The 23,065-nt window shown below is 36.3% G+C and overlaps 1 protein-coding gene across 5 annotated transcripts in view; it reads left to right on the top strand.

Annotated features, from left to right (window-relative positions):
* LOC121381139 (formin-like protein) overlaps positions 1–23,065 on the top strand; it is an 84,331-nt gene that overhangs the window by 12,538 nt on the left and 48,728 nt on the right. For 4 of the 5 annotated variants that reach the window (XM_041510288.1, XM_041510285.1, XM_041510284.1 and 1 more), the window contains 2 exons: positions 20,054–20,133; positions 22,835–22,918. In XM_041510288.1, the coding sequence (XP_041366222.1) occupies positions 20,054–20,133; positions 22,835–22,918 (164 nt within the window). Of the gene's footprint in view, positions 1–16,090; positions 16,109–20,053; positions 20,134–22,834; positions 22,919–23,065 lie in introns of all 5 variants that reach the window. The other variant, XM_041510286.1, reaches the window with a different exon arrangement.

The following is a 23,065-nucleotide window of genomic DNA, read 5'->3' as shown; positions in this document are numbered from 1 at the left end:
CCCAAACCCACCACCCATTGACACGTACAGTTGCTATTGTGTCTGCGAAAGTGGATAAAATCCTTTACTGCTAATGGAAAAAACATGTGGCGTATTGGATCTGAAAACTACATGTGTAATGTAGATGTATGTGTCAGAATGTTCAAATCTTTGACATCCAATAGCCGATCAGTGATTAATTAGTGTGCTTAGAGAGATGTTAAACAAAACTCTGCATTCTAAACCCATGTGCTAATTATTAATAGAACGTACAAGTGGCCTACATACATGTAATTTAAAGAGATTGTCCTGAGTTTGCTGCCATTGTAAGGTGTTTCCCACTAATAAAACGTTTTGATGACTAAAATTATGTACTAAATATATATTTTTAATTTACAATATCAGTTTATCTGTGTATTCAATGTGTTTCCAATGTTTGTAAGTAGTTCAGCTGGATTTGGTCTCCCAGTAATTTCATATAAAAAACTGTATATTAGGAAATTAAAAGTTTTACCTAGTACAAACACTAGGACGATAAGAAACACATTTAATATTATATAGCCACTGATATTTAAGTAGGAAAAAGAAAGTTTTTGATGTGTAGTTTTTGTCATTAAAATGTCTGGTAGTTCGCAATATCTCAGCAATGACAACAAACTCAGTCTCTTTAATGTTTTCTTGTTGAACTCAAAATTCCCTCACCCAATAGCCGATATGTATTTTTGTGCTGGGGTGTCGTTAAACAAACATTCATCAAAATTCCCAAGTTTATATAACAACGATGCTAAATTTCCCAAAGTCCAAGCTATAGGTGTCAGGCTACTTGTACATTTGAGAAATATAACCCAGAAAACTGTTTTCAACTGAAGAGAAAGGGCTAGTTGTAAAATCTGTAATCTAAGGATGGAGCAAGCACTTGGTGAGTGCACACAACAGCTGTGATTCTGAGTTGAGGGAGTGTGTGCTTTACTCACACAGACATAACATGAGATGTCTTACTAGAAATATGATCACCTAATTCTGTCTCTAGTGGCCACATCAGCTGGAGACCCCATCCCCCTTACACACTACACAGTCCACAGTGTTCTGAGATCACAGTTCATAATGCTTGTATACATACATGTGTTACTTTTTTAAAAACTGATACACATAAATATGACCTGTATTATTATCTTTCTCTTCAGCAAAGATTTCGTATACAGCTACACACATTATTTATATCGCTGACTGACACCGGTCTTAGTAGATGTACATACATACAGGTGTACAACAAGGCTGGTGAACAGTCCTATTTTAATGGTGCACTTGTAGTGCAAGACACACAAATATATTAGGATTGGAACGCAACACGTGCACACGCACACACACACACACACTAAAATACAGTTAAACCCATCTAATTCGTACACCCAAGAAACCTTGAGTAAAATAGTCCAGTTTTAAACGGTACATATAGATCCTGTAAAGAGAGGTTCTGTTTTGTACTGATATTTACAAAGGGCCTGTGAAAAATGTCCAGTTATCGAACAAATTCTTGTTTACTAAGTGTCCACTTTTGAGGATTTTTACATACATTTTCTTCTTGTCAGTTCAGCAAATATGTATATATTTTAGAGGGTGACATATTTAATCTAGATAATACATAAATATCTATTTTAATAAATATTTATGTTAAAAACATTTTAAACCCTCAACATGTACTAGTTGTTATGGTTACCAGTATATTCACCCTCTGTTCTATGGTTGGAGTCAGCATGTTTATGGCATGGCCGGGGAGACGAATCTTCCGATATGAATTAATCGATGTGTGCTTCTCATCCTTTCAAGATTTTTGTTTTTACTCTTCGCTTGAAGACTTTAGTTGCTTTTTTTTTGTGACTGATATTTTGACTGGAAGTTAAAACCCATGTGGTGTGGTTTGGTTGCTGTTTGTGACTGATACAATACGGTTTTGAATCGGACCACACTGTTGTGTTATGGCTTTCCAATTCAAATGAATAACATCTCTTACTGTGGATAGCTTCTTTAGAGAACCTTTTACAACCTCCTCTTCTCAGTGTTAAACCTTACTGAAAGAGACTTCTGAGTTTTCTGCCCCTGTAAATGATAATTAATTGAGTCTTTTTAAAGACTAAAGGGACATACTGAATACATTTTTCAAATATGAGTGTATACATACATGTAATGTGTTTCCAACCCCTGAAATTGTTACAGCAGTTGACAATGCTGTGGCGATTGCCATGGAGTTTTTAGTTCTCCATGACACTTTTGCACTGGATTACAATATATATTCTCTTTTCATGGGCATGCTTCTTTTTTGCCATGGACATTTTCTTAAATGCAGTGGTTGGTTTCTGGTTGTCCTGTTGTTTGTAATAGTTAACCCAAACTTTGTTTTGAACACTTCCTATTTAATATACTGTAGAATACTTTATTTTCGCGTTTTTCGCGCGTGAATGAAATTCGTAAAAATATATTCCATGCGAAAATAAAGGCCGACAAAAAAAATTAAAAATATGTAGTCTCGTTCAACTATACTGCATTAGTTTGCGATGTACGAGGCTAGTAGTAACAAAGCGGTGCTCCACGAGTCTACACGTGTTCAACGACGGAAGTAAACATGCATTATCACAGTATATTAAAAATGTGGAAGTGAGAAAATCCACACTGGGGTATGTTCAGATGTTTCACAATTTTATTCATAGTACACATTGCTACTTTGCTCTAATCACAAACCGCTTTGAACTAGTATTTTGATGGCAATAAATATTGTTTCAATCAAACTTAAGTTACTGAGTACTAGTAGCTTGTGCCTTCAAATTTAGTTTTTATAACAATTATAAGGATTAAGAAAAACTGCACGCGGTAAGCACCTTCTGTAAGCTTATTAACTTGTAAACAATAAAGTCTGGATTGGTTAAAGCAGGAAAACTATTGTTTTATGTGTATAGCACTCGCGTGTACATGTAGGATTAGTTCTACAGATTAGCGTAACAACCGGCAAAACTAAGTTCCGTTTTTAAAATAAATTATTGACATCTGTACTTAATTTTTTTTATTGATGGGGGTTGGGGGATTCGCGAAAATAAATGTTCGCGAATTGACCCATTTTCATTAAATCGCGAAAATTTGATCCCGCGAAAATAAAGTATTCTACAGTATATATATTAAAACATTGATTGGGTGGTAAAATCCAATTTGGACGATTACCAATATTAGGATGGCAAGAAACACCTTGAATTTACAGATTGTGATGTTCTAAACAATTTTTTTATATTTAATATGTTATTTTAGTCATTGAAACGCCTATTGTTTGGAAACATGCTCCAGTGGCAGTAAACTCAGAAGTGTTTTTAAGCAGCCATCGACATTAATTTGACAGAATGGAATGGTGGACGATTACGGTTGCACTCCGCCATTCACTTTTGCATGCATTTCAAAACCGTTTCTGTGTGAGAATATATTCTGTGAAAAATAGGACAGTGTTGAAAAGGGCTTCATGTATGTGACATGATTTTAGGAAGTACAGTCACTTGATAACTAACATGCCAAAAACAATCAATATAGATTCACAACAATTGTTTTTTGTTTTCCATCTGTAAGCCAGAGCACCACCTCATTTAGATGTTATGTATAAGTGGCAGCATGCAAAGCTTGTTATAAAAATAACAAGTAACTTCAAACCAGTGGGTTACTTAAATACTACAGAGGTCAACTTAATTGTAATAATCAAATAATAATTTCTTTAATGAAGACCAGGGTTTGTGCCAGAGGATAAAATGTATACCACCATTCCCAAAACATTTTCTGATTTTTTTTTTTTTTTAAAGTAAACCTTTTGACAAAAGTAATTATTCTTATCATTACTGTATGATTTTCTTAACCCTAACACAAAACTTAACCAATTTTCTTTCTGGGGGATGCAGGGTTGACTGTGTTGACTGTGGTTGAATTGAATTCCACAGTGCCACTGCCATACCCAAAAAATTCTTTCTGGCAGAAACACTGAAGACCTATTCCTTAAACTGGACTGTAATGTATTAGGCTGCTACAGGACGTAATGGTCAACACAGGGAATGGTAGTGAGCTGCCTTGTATTATTTTCAGTTTGTAGCCATTGTGATATGTTTAAAGTCGATGTAGCCTTTTAAAATAATAATTACAAGATGCACTTTCTTGCAATTATTGGAAAACATTTCTGACAAGCAAAATATTTTTGATGTCTAAACTTACATATTAAATACATTTTCTTCTTTAGGATGCCAATGTCTGTATATATCCAATGTGTTTGTGGTCATGTGCTTTACATTTTTTTTTTTTATTTCATTTTCATTGATGCCTCGACCAGAAGCGGTCAGGCCCTTTATAAGGGCCCTATGGGCAACCTAGGGAGACACCACAGCATCGTAAAGGTCTAAAATTAACGAGCTACTCTCGATTCACTAATATTGAAACCTATATTAGCTTGGCCATTTACCTTTCGACCGACCGTTCAAAATTGCGCCAAATTCCCTCAATCAAAATTGCTCACCCTTTTCTCTTTGGCATTTAACTGCTCCATTCAAATTCCATAGCACCACCACCACCACCACCACCCGTCTGCTACCGATTTGATCGGGTGCTGGTGCTCCCTTGCACCTGCCAGTGCAGGCGGTCCCTCCTCTCCCCTCCCCCCACCTTTCCTGTCATGGACGGAGGAGCCAGCCAAGGCCGGCTCTTGTGCCCACGATGGGCGTGCGCTACAATAGCTTGTTCTGAATGTGCACGTAAAACCCTATGACATGACATGACATCATTTTCATTTTAACTTATTTTCGTGCCTATATCCATTTAAGGTTCAAGCACGCTGTCCTGGGCACACACCTCAGCTATTTGGGTTGTCTGTCCAGGACAATGGGTTAGCTGTTAGTTGGTTAGTGCTTAGTGAGAGAGAAGAGGGTGTAGTGGCCTTACACCTTCCCACTGAGCCCTGAGAACTCACTTTGGGATTGTTTATAGCAGTCACTTTCCATTTTACTTCGTAATATAATTTTTGTTCATACATACTGAATTATTGGAAGGTAAAATCCACCTTTGGCTACTGCAAATATTAGAAAGACAACAAACACTTTCTTTATATAGATACTGATATTTTAAACAAGAAACTATCTTCAAAATGTAATTTTAGTAATTAAAAAAAGATTCTGTATGTTGTAAACATGTTACAATGGCAACAAACTTTGGATATAGTCCCTTTAATTCACTGTCTGTCTGAAAGGTGACAGACTGAGAATAGACACTTTACTAGAATGAGGTGGATAGCCTGGTTCCTCTGTAGTAATTCTCTCTTGTTGTGTGTAATCTTTGTGTGGCCCTGCTGGTCACTGAGCAGTGTTGAAAGACATTCTCAGATTTTTGATAGGATTTTCGTGTTATCTGATCTTGCTTTTGTGAAGGCTTGGCCAAACCACAGTGAGATTCCCAGCTTGAGAAAATCTGCACCACCACATGTATAAACCCATAGCCAGGCTTTTGATGTGCATGGAGTATATTACCAAAATGTGTATTCTGTTGTTTTGATTATTATTCTCTGGTAGACTTATAAATAATATGTTACAGGGTTCCGAATTCATTTTGTGGAGTGGGAAGCAGTCTTTGCTTCTCAGGTTTTAAGATGAAAGCAAATGATGGAAATTGAGAAGCAAAACTTTATAGAAATTAGTCTCAAAGTTAGCCTTTTAGTGTAATGATTATAACATCAGTGTGGAAGATAAAAAGAGACAAACATAGATAAAGCCATAAGATTTTTCAATATATAAGATTTTTCAATATATATGTGAAATACTGTCAAAAAGATGGGGAGTTTATGTTCCTTGTAAAGTTTGTTATGAGAAATCATATTGTGTACTTTGAGCTATATTTGCTGCCTGCTTCTTTTTTCCCCCCAGTTTTGAGCCTTGCTTGATAGCTGAATAGAAAATTCAGCAAATGTCAGATTTAAATTATGTAGGTTGAGTGTGTTTACCAAACTCTTGAATTATTACCAGGAATGACAGGATTTCATTGTGTTCTATCTCACCACATGATCTTGTTTTAAATTTACCAGCCTCGGTGGCGTCGCGGCAGGCCATCGGTCTACAGGTTGTTAGGTACTGGGTTCGGATCCCAGTTGAGGCATGGGATTTTTAATCAGATACCGACTCCAAACCCTGAGTGACTGCTCCGCAAGGCTCAATGGGTAGGTGTAAACCACTTGCACCGACCAGTGATCCACAACTGGTTCAACAAAGGCCATGGTTTGTGCTATCCTGCCTGTGGGAAGCGCAAATAAAAGATCCCTTGCTGCCAATCGGAAGAGTAGCCCATGTAGTGGCGACAGCGGGTTTCCTCTCAAAATCTCTGTGGTCCTTAACCATATGCCTGACGCCATATAACCGTAAATAAAATGTGTTGAGTGCGTCGTTAAATAAAACACTTCTTTCTTTTGTTTTAAATTTTGATTTATATGTTTAACAGTTAGCCATGTTTTACATAAACAGGTCTTAAGCTGTCCTTTGCCAATTTGCCAAATGCAATTTAAGGTTAACAGCCTTGTACATTGGGACTATTTTTTTCATTTGGCAACTAAAAGAATTTCATACTATCTATATAAAAACACAAGTAGACATCATCTGGCTCCTAGATGGAAAAGTCAACATGGAGGGCTGGTTGAATTTGGTGGATATATGCCATTACCAATTCGCCAAAATACTAATAAAAAAACCCATATGTCATTTGTATCTGTATAATTATTTATAAAAATAATTCTGTTTAACTTTGTGTAAATGTTAACTGAATTTGGCTAAATTTTTTTAATAATCAAGTTTACCCTATTGCTATTAATGTTTGACATCGAGCTTAAGCCCTATATTAAAAAAATAAAAATTAAATAAATTACATATTACTAACATACATACATATACATATACACACACACACACACATACACACACACACACACACACACACACATGTAATCATTCATTAAATTGGACAAAGAACTGAGGGGTAGAATACAGAAGTCTTTCCATTTAGTGTGTGTCAGTGATTTACTGCTAGACAGGAAAGTGTTTAATTCTGTAGTTACGAGTTCATGTACATATTATGTTTATTACCTTATAACTGTTCTTCCTGTTAAACCGTGACCCACATGATTTGTTTTGGAAGGATGGAGGAAACTAGAAGTTAGCATGACCCTCTCAAGTCGAGTACTGTGATTAGTAAATATCACCAGGATGTCAAGTGCATGCTCAGAAAATGTTACTTTCAAAACGTCTACATTTTCAAGTGTCGGAAAATATCACACTTGGTCATGTGGTGGTTTAACCATCAGCTCTAAGGCTGGAAGGTAGTGGGTTCACACCCAGGTACTGACGTCCACCAAGATTTAGTTTAAACAACTATTTGGAGAGGTTTAACTTTTAACTTATTTAAGGCCAGTACACAGACTTCTCTCGCATTAAGGGCCAGGATGTAGCCCAGTGGTAAAGTGCTAGCTTGATACGCGGTCAGTCTAGGATCGATCCACGTCGGTGGGCCCATTAGGCTATTCCAGCCAGTGCACCACGAGTGGTATGTGCTATTCTGTCTGTGGGATGGTGCATATAAAAGATCCCTTGCTACTAATAGAAAAATGTAACTGGTTTCCTCTGTAAGACTTCATGTCAAAATTACCAAATAGCCGATGATTAATAAATCAGTGCTCTAGTGGTGTCATTAAACAAAACAAACTTTAACTTTCTCTATCAGTAAGAATTATTAACCCAAGGCTGTTCTTGAAAACCCCCCAGCTTAAATAGTATGCCCAAGACACTGCTTATAGACCTCAAACACAAATAATTTAATTTAAAAAGTACATGTATGTATTAACTGAATGCATTATTTATTGACATTTAATAGCCGGTGATTAATAAATCAATGTGCTCTAGAGGTGTCTTTAAACAAAACAAACTTTAAACTTTATTATCTACAATGTACATGCACAGGTCAACATGTCGGGTTTTGAATTTGGAGTAAATTTTTTTAGGATTCCGTCAGAATTGAAAATATGATGTAATACAGATATTTTTGGATTCAGTCTCATAATCTTATGCATCCAACCCAAAATCTGAGATTCATGAAACCATGAAATCCTGCTATATCTACAGCCTATAATATGTATACCTGTAATTGGTGTTAAATGACTTCAATTTAATATAGCGCAATAAGTATAAATTGGTGCTGAAGACCGTACAAGTGGTCTTTTATTATTTCTACCTCTGACGTAACGTTTCTGAGATAACTTGTCAAGTCTGGCAGGTAATCTCTGTGACATGTTACCTGGCCGTGTACTTGTGATCTCGTTTGTTTTTCTCTCATTTCACAGTGTACTTTTGATGACCTTTTCATGCTCACCGGCCGTAACAGATCAACTTGTAGACCATGTACATGTACATTTTACTGAATACATATCTAGACGTAGATTTAATCAGTTAATGTCAAAGTTTTGTATTTATCAACCCCCAGTCACTCACAACGTGTAAAATATTTCTCATATTTTCTTAGTGAAAAATATTATAGATAGTGTCATTGGTGTGACAATTTGATGCTTAACAATCAACACACTTTAAATTGCATCAAAATTGAGGCAATAAACATTATGCCCGAAATAAGTATGCTGAAAATAAACAAGCCAAAATTAAGTACAAACATGTTAACCTCGAAACATTTCACTTCAAAACCACTTGAATGTAATTAGATTAAAATAATTGAAATGCATTTCTGAATATCTACAACTCCTTACCAGCTGTTAAAAACATTACTGCACTAAAAAGAACTCTTCATGTTCAGAAACAAACAAAAAGCCTGTTATGCCAAAATTAGTGAGATCTAAATTACCTAAAACATGCAATGACTTTTTCAGCATTAAATATGATGTCATCACTATTTGGCAAACATATACAAAATGACATCACATAGTTTAAAGAGTTTGCATTCTTAAATTTGCCCATAATTTTTTTTATTTTAATACAGATGTACATGTATAATCTTTTAGATTTTTTTGTAAACTATCCTCCGGGTCTGCTCTTATTGTAAACTTTAGGGTTATAGGTTTAGGGTGAGGATGACATTGCCTCTTTATATCAGTACTATGTGTGTGGGTGAGGAGGGGGAAATGAGGCAGATATTTTATTTTCAAAGAGATTTAACAACATGAGTGTTGTTTTAGTTTATCATATACTTACTCTTTGTGACACCCAATAGCCGATGTGTATTTTTGTGTTGGGGTGTCGTTAAACATTCATTCATTCATTGTAGGATTTAATCATCTTCATTGCCTTATTCTCTTATTTGTTTTTTTTTCTGTTCCAACCAGTGCCTCACAACTGGTATATCAAAGGCTGTGGTATTTGCTGTCTTCTCTATGGAAAAGTGCATATAAAAGATCCCTTGCTGTTAACTGAAAAATGTAGCAGGTTTCCTCAAATATTCAAAAAGTATCAAAATGTTTGACATCCAATAAAGAGCCCATATTTAATCAGCCAGTCTGCTCTAGTGGCGTCTCTTTTAAAAAATCCCCACACAACCTCCCCCCACCCCTGCTTTTAATGAAATTCAACTTTACTGGCATCAAGTAGACTTTAATCTCCACATTTTAATGAATAAAACAGGAGACCCCACATTATGCACACGGATGCTGTAGACTGAAAACTGGAATTACATTTCCCCAACCAAAAGACACAAACAAACGTAAAGTAACTGGAGCTGAAAGATTGTTGTCATTGCAATGATTATAAAAGGCCATTAATTTCTAACTTAAAACCACAACTGAAAATGACAGCTTGTTACCATGGTAACTACATGCACTTGACTCCCAATCATGTACATGTTTCACATTTTTAAAAATTCATCATCCACCATAATTAACACTAAATTGCCTAGAAAACATATTTCTGAACATAGATCTTGGTTTCAAAACTTTCCAGTGAGTATGTCCCTGAACCTCCTACAGAACTCCAGAGAGCATATCCCTGAACCCACTACAGATCTCCAGTATGTCCATGAACCCCCTACAGATCTCCAGTGAGCATATCCCTGATCCCCCTACAGATCTCCAGTGAGCATGTCCCTGAACCCCCTACAGATTTCCAGTGAGCATATCCCTGAACCCCCTACAGATCTCCAGTGAGCATGTCCCTGAACCCCCTACAGATTTCCAGTGAGCATGTCCCTGAACCCCCTACAGATTTCCAGTGAGCATGTCCCTGAACCCTTACAGATCTTCATCCAGTATGTCCATGAACCCCCTACAGATCTCCAGTGAGCATATCCCTGATCCCCCTACAGATCTCCAGTGAGCATGTCCCCGAGCCCCCTACAGATCTCCAGTGAGCATGTCCCTGAACCTCCTACATAACTCCAATGAGCATGTCCCTGAACCCTTACAGATCTTCATCCAGTATGTCCATGAACCCCCTACAGATCTCCAGTGAGCATATCCCTGATCCCCCTACAGATCTCCAGTGAGCATGTCCCTGAACCCCCTACAGATTTCCAGTGAGCATGTCCCTGAACCCCCTACAGATTTCCAGTGAGCATGTCCCTGAACCCTTACAGATCTTCATCCAGTATGTCCATGAACCCCCTACAGATCTCCAGTGAGCATGTACCCGAGCCCCCTACAGATCTCCAGTGAGCATGTCCCTGAACCTCCTACATAACTCCAATGAGCATGTCCCTGAACCCACTATTGATCTCGGTACCTTTGAGATAAACTCAAATTGTCCTCATTAGAATTCTGTTAACCCTTTATAAAATCCTGGATACGTCCCTGTTATTAATAGAAATGTAATTTCTGAGACTACATGTAGTATTGTTTGCCAATACTACCATACTTGTACTCTGCAAAGTTAGTATGCCTTTTATTGTAATGGGAGGAGGCCGTAGCCCAGTTGTAAAGCACACGTCTGATGCACGGTCGGTCTGAGATCGATCCTTGTTGGTGTGCCCATTGGGCTATTTCTCATTCCAGCCGACAACAATCGGTATATGTAAAAATTACCAAATGTTTCATATACAATAGCCAGTGATTAATAAATTAATGTGCTCTATGGTGTCGTTAAACAAAACAAACTATACCTTCATTGTAACGGTTTTAAAATGTACAAACAGTTAATTATGTGTTTCATCTGCAATGTACTCCCAAGTGTTGTTTTTTTCAGTTATGGCCTGAAGGTCAAGGGATTGGCTTGTGAAGTGTTCAATGAATCATACAGACTGACTGATATTGTCATTGTTTACTGTACCTAAAGGGTCATCCATAAAATACTTTAAATTATAATATGGTTATTTAAATTAACAACACACACACACACACACACACACACACACATATATATTATATATACAGTTGGCAATATATTCATTGACGAAGAAACCATATTTTATTTTATTTTATTTTATTGTAGTTTACTGTATGCTTTTTTTCTTTCAAGATAGAGCAGGTAAAATTCAATTTCTAAGTGTTTATAAATTATATATACCTGCTCAGAGGTTTTATATTTTGTCACATGTTGTTGGTAAAGAGTCCCATAGGGTTCCAGATTAGATAATGTAAGACTACAGTGCATCTTGTTTAAATTAAGTCAAGTTCATCAAAACAAAGAAAGTGGGATGGAAAATTAAAATACTGGAGAAATATGTTATGGATATTTAATAGTTAAAGGTTTGTTTTGTTTAATGACACCACTAGAGCACATTGATTTATTAACCATTGGCTATTGGATGTCAAACATTTGGTCGTTGTGACACATAGAGAAAACATGCTACATTTTTCCCATTAGCAACAGGAGTGGGACATAGCTCAGTGGTATATTGCTAACCTGGTGCATAGTCGGTTTAGGATAAATCCTTGTTGGTGGGCCCATTGGACTGTTTCTTGTTCCAGCCGGTGCACCACGACTGATATATAAAAGGCCATGGTATGTGCTATCCTGTCTACTAATCGAAAAAATAGTCTCTAAGACTATATGTCAAAATTAACAAATGTTATCCAGTAGCCGATGATTAACAAATCAATGTGCTCTAGTGGTGTTGTTAAAAAAAACTTTTCCCACAGACAGGACAGCACTTACCATGACCTTTTATATACCAATCATGATGCACTGGTTGGGATGGGGGAAATGCAGTCCTCTACTAGGTGCGTCATCTGCTAGGTGAGTCATCTGCTAGGTGAGTCATCTGCTAGGTGAGTCCTCTACTAGGTAAGTCATCTACTAGGTGAGTCTTCCACTGACTGAGCTAGATGCTCCTCCATTTTTAAAAGTACCTGCGTCCACCTGAAGGCATAAGTCCCATGTTTTAAAACAGGAGGAAAATCTTGCTGCTCAAGAGAAAGGTGTTTGATTGTGTGATAAGTAAGAAGTTCAGTCTATCACCTTGTAGTTGTATAGATCCCAAGGGTACATCTGTCCTTGTGCCTCAGTCAGCTGATTGTATCTGAGATCTGCACCCCTCTGATAAGATAGATCATAGATGTACCTCACAACACAAAGTCTTTTCTTGTGTGTGAACAAGTACAGGATAAAACAGGAGGCAGTATTCATAATATATGCACTGAAAGAAAGAAACGTTTTATTTAAAGACACACTCAACACATTGCATTTAGGGTTATATTGTGTCAGATATATGGTTAAGAACCACACAGATATTGAGGGAGGAAACCCGCTGTCGCCACTTCATGGGCTACTCTTTTCGATTTACAGCAAGGGATCTTTTATATGCACCATCCCATAGACAGGATAGCATATACCACAGTATTTGATGTACCAGTCGGGGGTGCACTAACTGGAACGAGAAATAGACCAATAGGCCCACAGACGTGGATTGATCCCAGAGGTCCGACCGCGCATCAAGTGAGCGCTTGATCCATGGGCTACATCCCGCCCCACATGCACTGATAGTCTACAGTTTACTTTCACAATGTTCTAATTGGCTACAGGTTACCAAATGGAGGGATTATTTTGTCTAATTAAGAATTAATTAACTGTACAGTCGGAAGACATGAATTGATGGGTGAGGGGATGTCGGTTGGTGGGGATAGATCCCTTTCACAATGTTCTAATGTGGCTACAGGTTACCAAATGGAGGGATTATTTTGTCTAATTAAGAATTAATTAACCGTAGTCGGAAGACATGAATTGATGGGTGAGGGGGTGTCGGTTGGTGAGGATAGATCCTTTTCACAATGTTCTAATTGGCTACAGGTTACCAAATGGAGGGATTATTTTGTCTAATTAAGAATTAATTAACTGTACAGTCGGAAGACATGAATTGATGGGTGAGGGATGTCGGTTGGTGGGGATAGATCCCTTTCACAATGTTCTAATGTGGCTACAGGTTACCAAATGGAGGGATTATTTTGTCTAATTAAGAATTAATTAACCGTAGTCGGAAGACATGAATTGATGGGTGAGGGGGTGTCGGTTGGTGAGGATAGATCCTTTTCACAATGTTCTAATTGGCTACAGGTTACCAAATGGAGGGATTATTTTGTCTAATTAAGAATTAATTAACTGTACAGTCGGAAGACATGAATTGATGGGTGAGGGGGTGTCGGTTGGTGGGGATAGATCCCTTTCACAATGTTCTAATGTGGCTACAGGTTACCAAATGGAGGGATTATTTTGTCTAATTAAGAATTAATTAACTGTACAGTCGGAAGACATGAATTGATGGGTGAGGGGGTGTCGGTTGGTGGGGATAGATCCCTTTCACAATGTTCTAATGTGGCTACAGGTTACCAAATGGAGGGATTATTTTGTCTAATTAAGAATTAATTAACTGTACAGTCGGAAGACATGAATTGATGGGTGAGGGGGTGTCGGTTGGTGGGGATAGATCCCTTTCACAATGTTCTAATGTGGCTACAGGTTACCAAATGGAGGGATTATTTTGTCTAATTAAGAATTAATTAACTGTACAGTCGGAAGACATGAATTGATGGGTGAGGGGGTGTCGGTTGGTGAGGATAGATCCTTTTCACAATGTTCTAATTGGCTACAGGTTACCAAATGGAGAGATTATTTTGTCTAATTAAGAATTAATTAACTGTACAGTCGGAAGACATGAATTGATGGGTGAGGGGGTGTCGGTTGGTGGGGATAGATCCCTTTCACAATGTTCTAATGTGGCTACAGGTTACCAAATGGAGGGATTATTTTGTCTAATTAAAAATTAATTAACTGTACAGTCGGAAGACATGAATTGATGGGTGAGGGGGTGTCGGTTGGTGAGGATAGATCCTTTTCACAATGTTCTAATTGGCTACAGGTTACCAAATGGAGGGATTATTTTGTCTAATTAAGAATTAATTAACTGTACAGTCGGAAGACATGAATTGATGGGTGAGGGGGTGTCGGTTGGTGGGGATAGATCCCTTTCACAATGTTCTAATGTGGCTACAGGTTACCAAATGGAGGGATTATTTTGTCTAATTAAGAATTAATTAACTGTACAGTCGGAAGACATGAATTGATGGGTGAGGGGGTGTCGGTTGGTGGGGATAGATCCCTTTTTATTAATTATAATTCCCATGTTTGTATTATTGGGTAGTCTGTACGTATACTAATTATAATACATGTAACTTAAAATAACAGTACTTTTTATGTTTAAATGAAAACAGTATTCTGCCATAAAAAAGAAAGACAGGAAAAAAACAAAAAAAACCTCAGAAAGAACACGATGATCTACAAATACCAAAAAGTATATACGCGCACCTACATACATGTAATAATATTCTAAAATACTAAGTCCATTTGACGGGTTGAAAAGGAATGTATCAAATCATTGCTGCACATACTGGTCCAATTAGAGAGAGGAAGTGCACTGGGTTACTATAACTGCTCGTCAGGATCACTCGTACAGGCCATATGGCACAATGTGCTACAACTGGTATTACACGGGGCCGAGAAATTCTTCACGCTCATAAACGTGGTGCTAGAAGTAGAATGCTGTGTGATAGGAAAAAGAAAGTCTGTTCTTTTGTAACCTCATGTTTGTAGGTTTCAGTCAAAAAGACATCACCTTGATGGAATCGGAATACCTTTCAAAGTTAATCATTGCTTTCTTGTCTTTTTTTATAAAGAACAGAGCTAGGACTAGGTGTAGCAGGACCCACCTAGCCTAAAGTAATGGGGTGGGGCGGAGAAGGGCGGGGGGAGTAAAATATTGGGTATACTTGACTGATAATGCATGTACATCTCCAGCTAAACAAAATGTACATTTAAAAACTTTTATTTTTACCCCTGCCTCAGTTGCATGTAAGTACGACTTAGGTCATTTTAAGTATGCGTACACATGACCTTTATGATATAGAAATTGTGTGTGTGCATGTGTGCGTTCACAAAATAATAAAAACACAAAAAAAAAAAAAACGAACAAAGGATCATTTACTGAATTATTCAGTGTCATCCCTTTCCAGTTTTACTGGATTATCTCTGAATGCAACACTTTAATCACCCATATCCCCCCCCCCCCCCCCAACCCCCCTAAAAAAACCCCATACACCCTCAAAACCAAAACCAACTAAAAACAACAAAGATTAAAAAAAAAATAATAATAATAAATTAAGCAAAACACTTAACAGGGTTTTGTTTATTTTATCTATGAAAATAAAAAACACTATTAAATAATTAAATTATTTAATTTAATTATGTATGTCTCTTAAGTTACATGTATTTTTTTTTTTTAACAGCAGTAATATTTTTTTTTTTAATAATTCATATGATGTTACACATGTTGCAGGGTTTCTAGAATTTTTATAAAATCCACTAGCCATGGGATCAAGTCATTTTGAATATTTACTAGCCACGATTAAAAATTCACTAGCCCTACCTTACTTTAAGTTAATACAATTTTACTAATAGTAATAATGTTGCCTAAAGAGGGAGATAGAGCTTAAAAACACTTAAGATTGGGGGATGGCAGTGGGGGCAGGATATTCATATTTACAAAATATACTTAAATGCAGCATTATCTAGAAGCCCTGATGTCGTTTTTTTGTGTTTTTTTCATTCACTGAAGTAAAAATGGTTTACTTTTTGTTCACATCTAGATTCCCGTGCCTTTCCTAGTGAGTACACGCCGCGACCTGCCGTTCTCTGCTTGCCGTAGTGTCTGTTGTTTTCTCACTGTTGTCAGTTCGGTCACATAACTGCATCTGTCCATGTATCGCAGCTGAACGGTCATGGACGTCACACAACTTGGCATCTTGTTTTGTTTTACACACAAATATACACATGGATTTGAATTATGTGAAAGCAATTTGATGTAAACGTTTATATATATATAATATATATCAAAAAGCAAAGTTCATATGGTAATTAATGATTGCACATGCAGAAATATATTGTAATAGCACACATATATACACATTGATTTCTATAGTGTAAAAAGAACATTAAATTTTTTATATAAACATTTTTATAATAGAGAGAGCCAAGTTCATATCGTAATTGATGTCAGCACATGCTAAAAGATATTGTAATTGTTTAAATTTTTTCGTTGTTTGTTAAAAGAGATGTTTTTTACATGTAGATGATTTACACAATTATTAAGTCAATGTTGTAACTTCGTGTATATATATATATATATATATATATAGTTATATCGCTAATGAACAATGATAGTCCAGTAATACACAGTGCAGTTTTTCTTTATCAAAGAAACTGTCAACCTATGGAATTATGTGTTTTGAAACTTCCCCTTTCAGGCTGATGAATGTTTTTTTTAACAACATACATGTAGAAATTTTGTTTTTGTTTTTTGTTTTTTGTTTTTTGTTTATTTATTTATTTATTTATTTATTTATTATTCCTAACTTCAATTATCCATACGTTATAAGATGCAGAAAAAAGCAGTTATTTGGCAAGACTGACAAAAGGGAAATAACTGGATTCTTTACTTCTTCTCATAAACATAGTCTGCAGCTTGGAAAGTTTTGTTTCTTTCTGCCATGAAACAAGATACAGCATAATACTATACTACACTTGTCGGTGTATTGAACATAATTTTTGCTACTTTGTAATTTAACTTAGAACATAGAACAGATGTACATGCAATAAAAAGTTGTCTTTTTTTTAAATCTTGGGTTCTGGCTTATCAGATAAATTATATTGGAAGCACTTTCCTCGCATGTGTTCAATATACCTGTCTTTAGAAACACACATGTTCTCTGTACTGGAGTTTTCTGCAATAAAGAAATTCCTGTCGTTAGCTTTTTTTTAATGTGGTTATATGTGCAGAAGTATTCCTGAATATTTGTGCTTTATTTTATTTGCAAGCAAAGTAGTAGTTTTTGTCACTGAAGCACTAACTTGAATCATTTCTAACACATGTATCTGTTACTGCCAGATTTGTTTTATTCCTAACATGCTCCGGCTGCACCTGACCCAGGCAGTACAATGATGTGTGATGTAATCACCATGGCGATATATTACTGAAAACACGTGCCGGTTTGCGGGCCAGTTTGCATGTATTTTAGGGCCTAGTACATTCAGATTTTTTCCCCTACATAGGTCTGACAATGCAGTTGTTAAAGGTAGGGTTTCTGCCACATGGTAAAATTAGGTACCCTAAAATCTTGGAAATTAATGTATATATTTTTATAATTTTTAGATAAATGATGGTAAGAGAACTGGGGCCTAATTCACAAAGGTCTCTTAGGCTCTGCTAGACAACAAAGCATTCTCTTTGCAAGTCTTTTAGCATTGCACTGCAAGATCGCAAAGTTGCGAGAGTTTAGTGAATTAGGCCCCAGCTGTTTATAATTTGTCAAAGCTTATGAAATGCAGTGTGTTCAATTTGAAACATTTCTAAGGCATAATAACGTAGTATGGGTAGAGTACTTATGGTCTGTATTGTTTTTATTATGTACCCTCAAATTATTTTTTGGCAGAAAGCCTGAAAGGTACATACCCTCTCCCCTCCCTCCATCCAGGAAGTTTGTTATCTTTGAAAGCAGGATGCAGTTTGAGAAAAATAGATAGTTATATTTATATCTACCAAGTACAGTCCTGTGTAAGCATTTAAAGTAGGGTGATGATATAGTTACAGTAATAGTATTTAGAATTACCTCCTTGTATCCATGTGTTCCTGGTTGAGTTAAAACTTAGTTTCTAGCTATGTATGAATATTCATTTGTGCAGCTGTACCCATGTGTTCCTGGTTGTCCCAATATCTATACAAGCTTAAAAATGGTGACTTGGTGTGATGGTTTGGTTTGGGCCAAAATTTTGATGAGTTATTATAATTAATGTACTTAGAGAAACACATCCAACAGAATCATAACAGCTTTTTTGTAGGTGCATAATATTTAATTAGGTACACGTGCATGTATGAATAACACGTTTCTCTCTCATCTTTAAGTAGGACTGAGCCATCCCATGAAAGACAGGTGATAGATATAAATTCTGTTTTATGAACTACCTTGTAATTGCTTGTTTAGCAAGGGGAGCTAACTGTTGTCATCAGACAACCGTTTCAGATTGATATTTTGTTATTAAAACCTGCTTATTTTGTTAGAAGATGTGTTAGTATTGTGTCTCTACTAGATGTGAGCAGTCTGACCTCGCATGTTCATTGCTTACTATGTGTACGTGAACACCGTTACTGTTGTTTACATCTACATCTGTGTGTATTCAGTGACTGTTTATTGTGATTTGCTCACATTCATTACAAGTATTTTATACTGAATATACATACATGTACCGGTATGTAGTTAAATAATCACTCAGTTTATTGCATATACTTTTCTTTTTTTCATATCTAAATTTGTAGATATAAGTATGTAGAAATATGTACCATACATGTGCTTTTATAGGTTTATATGTTTGAAGTGCACCAAAGCAATGCCATGGAGATTGCAGTGACGTTTTTACTTTTCTGTGATATTTATTTTGCTGTGGAACTTTCAATTTTCTGTCAACTTTCCTTAACATATATTTTTTTTAAATACTGATAAATTAAACTCTTCTTACACATTTTAAAAATGCCGAGGAAAATTCTATGGCGACTATTTTTCCATGACATTTTCTTAACTATCAGAGTTGCTAAAGCTTGTTTCACAAGTTTTCACAATCACGTGCATGTACACGTAGCGAACATATATTCTAATATCTTAACGATGCTTGTAGTACACTTTCTGGTACTCAGGATTGCACTGGACTAAGTTTAATCAAACAACATTTATAAATCGAAGTTTGTGTGTGTCAGTGTGTGAGTGTGTGTGTGTGTGTGCGCGCTTTGTGTTTGCTCCTTTTAAATACTTACCCTTTCTTCTGAAAAAACCCTCATTCCTGACTATAATAGCCAGTGACAGACGTACTTTGTTGATGTCTCTCTCTTTGAATTGTTGTCACTTCAACTTAACTGCTTGTACCTACATGTAAATGCATGTATGTTAGTTTACAAATAAAGTAACTATGTTTTGTGATTATCATACAAAAAAAAAGAAAAAAAGAGAAGAAAACAAAAAGTCAAACAGAAGTAGAAATATTAAATTAATTAATTAAGACAACAACAACAACAATATATATATATATATATATATATATATATATATATATATATATATATATATACACAGTTGTATATAAAATTGCCTATTACAAACTTTTGAAGTTTTAAATTGACTTTGAAATTGATAAAAGAAAATGATATTTAACTGTTAATTGTAAATATATTTTTGTCTCTAACTTAATGTAACACATACGTTAAATGACAAATTACTTTTTGATATGCACGGGCAGACTTGTAACATTAGCATTAAAAAGATTACCATATATACTGTTTTTAGTTACTAATAATATGCAATATATATATACATATAGGATATATTGTCTTACATTACTATATTAAAGAGACACATTTATTCAAAGCATGCATTAAAACCATACTTTAATCTCTATTAGGTGGTATTCAAGTATTTTATTGGTATTGTTGCCTCTATGTTTGAAGTATTTCACTGTATAATGCTGTTATGATGTTACATTTTAAAGTTTTATTTTCGTGTTTTCAGAAGCGAAAGATTCTTGGCGATTCTACGTCGACACAAGTTCTCAGGGATCTTGAGATATCTTTACGGACCAATCACATAGAGTAAGTTTGTTCTTAATGGACCAATCACATAGAGTAAGTTTGTTCTTAACGGACCAATCACATAGAGTAAGTTTGTTCTTTATGGACCAGTCACATAGAGGAAGTTCACATTATACTTATGCATACATGTGGAGAAAACTGAAGTATCTGTCCTAATCAACAACAAAAACATGTCTTTCAAGATTATGTGTGTGTGTAGATTATTATAAAATGCATGCTATATTGAAGGTATACTACTCAAAAAAAGAAACGCAACCTTTTTATTTCTGACGGTATGACTACATCTTTATGTTTAAAATTGAAATAAATTATGGCACATTATTCCATGCATGCCAAACAACATTAGAACGTAAGGAACATAAAAACAAATGCAGCTTTCGACATCGAGTTTAAATGATGTCATTTTTGTTCATGAGGCCTACGTGCACAAACTGCACAAATATATCATGCTCAAAATGCACGTGCAACACGGATGCACGTTGGTAGTGGTAGGGTTTTCCTTATTTATGCATTTGCTGTTGGTCAAACGCTCTGTCTGTAAGTCATGCCACGTCTTACTAATGACCAGCGAAAAACATTGCAATCCCAAAGGCGAGATATTTAATAAACGTGCAACGGCTAAACAAGTCTCTCCTTCTTGCAATCTACCGATTGCAATGTTTTTCGCTGGTCATTAGTAAGACGTGGCATGACTTACAGACAGAGCGTTTGACCAACAGCAAACGCATAAATAAGGAAAACCCTACCACTACCAACGTGCATCCGTGTTGCACGTGCATTTTGAGCATGATAAATTTGTGCACGTAGGCCTCATGAACAAAAATGACATTATTAACCGGATGTAGCGATCTTGCGCAGCCGTTGGTACACTTGGTCTACCAGATTACAACCCAGATCTGGTAGACCAAGTGTCCCAACGGCTGCGCAAGATTGCTACATCCGGTTACACCATTTATGGGATAGGTTATTGACAGCAGACTCTACCACTGCAGCCATACTAGGGTTGTGAAGAATATCAGATCAGACTGTAAGGAACCGCCTAAGACAAGATGGTTTACGTCCAAGACGGCCCACTCAAAGGATAATTTTGCCGTCACATAATCGTATCCTAAGACTCCAATGGTGTTGTAGATTTTGAGTATTGCACAGGGACCAATGGTGGAGGATAGCTTATAGTGATGAATCGCATTTTATGCTAAACAGAGCCGACGGATGTGCAAGGATATACTGTCGTCATAATGAACGTTTTACGATTGTATTCAGAAAGCGGATCGCTTCAGCGGTGGGAGTGTCATGATGTGTGCGGTCATTTGTTTCAACGGAAGGACTGACCTGGTACATATCCAAAGCAATTTAAATGGCATTAGGTACAGAGTCAACACTTTAGCTCCACATGTGATTCCATTTGTGAACGCAAATAACATCATTTTTCAACACGACAATGCTCAACCCCATACGGCTAGAGTAGCAATGGAATTCCTGCAAAGAAATAATGTCGTTACACTACCTTGGCCCTCTAGATCCCCAGATTTGAACCTCATCGAACACATATGGGACCACTTGGATCGACAGCTGCGACTACATCAACACCAACCTCAGATGCTACAAGAGCTTGTCCAGGCATTGCAAGAAACGTGGACTGCAATACCCCAACATGTTATGCAGACTTTGGTAATGTCCATGGGCAGGCGGTGCCAAGCAGTGATCGACACATTTGGTGGCCATACCTGATACTGATTTGAACTGACCGTGACATTATTTCTTTGTTCATGTCATTGCTAACGTGAATGTGGATGTCCTTGCCAAGTTTCGACATTGTCAGTTCTCTAATGTTATTTCTACATCCAATGGAAGATCATAAACGTAACATACCTAATTCAAAATTGCTTTTTTTTTTTTTTAGTAGTATACATAGTATTAAAATTAATTTAACACCCAATAGCTGATGTATTTTTCATGCTGGGGTGTTATGAAATATTCATTCATTCATTCATTCATTCATTCATTCATTTTTATAGTTTGTTTTCTATCATAGATCAAAGTCATTACTGGTAGCATATTGTAATTCACTTCATTTGAAAATTATATGTAAGAACTTATATTTGATAACCTGTACATATATATTATAGCACCAGGGCTCGAACTTAACGACGGCACCAACGGCAATTACAGTCGTTGAGATATAAATTGCCATAGGCTGGGAGCATCACTGACGGTAAAGCTCCCAAATAATGGCAGAATATTTTCATCTGATGTACATTAGTTGCCAGTATATAACATTAGTACATTTAAAATATGTCTACATACAGCAAAATAACCTTTCCGTATTATTATTTTGCTGCAAAAGTCTTCTCTTTTTTTCAATTGCCATGGGCAGGCTTTAAATTGCCATCAGTGGTCCATTTCACTAGCTGCAGTTTTGTTTTTAAATTGCCGAGGGAGACAAATTCTTAAGTTCGATCCCTGTAGCACACTTTTTTCTTTTTTTTTAATCCCACTGCCCCCTTTCCTTTCTCATTTCTTCCTGATCTGGCAGCACCTCCTATCTTTCAACTTCTTTCACTGTCCACCTCAACATCTCAGTCCTTGTCTATTCAGCTGTGACAGGTGCTTGTCTCTTGTGGCTATGTGTGCCACACAACTGCCATTATGGAACACACTTAAATTAAAGTAACTTTTTTTTTTTTCCCCCCTGTTACAGATGGGTGCGAGAATTCCTAAACGAAGAGAACCAAGGGTTGGACGTGCTTGTCGACTACCTGTCTTTTACGCAAGTTGTCATGAGGTAATATAGTCTGGCTAATCACAATAAAATCTGAGGTTCTGTGTGTTGGTTTAAAACCAGAAGAATGGAAAATAATATTTATTAAATGATGCAACAAAAAAATTCCAATATGTTTATTGCAATAATAAAACTTTGTTAAAAAATGAA

Source organism: Gigantopelta aegis, chromosome 9 (assembly GCF_016097555.1).
Source record: "Gigantopelta aegis isolate Gae_Host chromosome 9, Gae_host_genome, whole genome shotgun sequence".
Taxonomy (NCBI): domain Eukaryota; kingdom Metazoa; phylum Mollusca; class Gastropoda; order Neomphalida; family Peltospiridae; genus Gigantopelta; species Gigantopelta aegis.
Note: the sequence above shows the minus strand (reverse complement) of the source record. Positions and strands in the feature narration are given on the sequence as shown.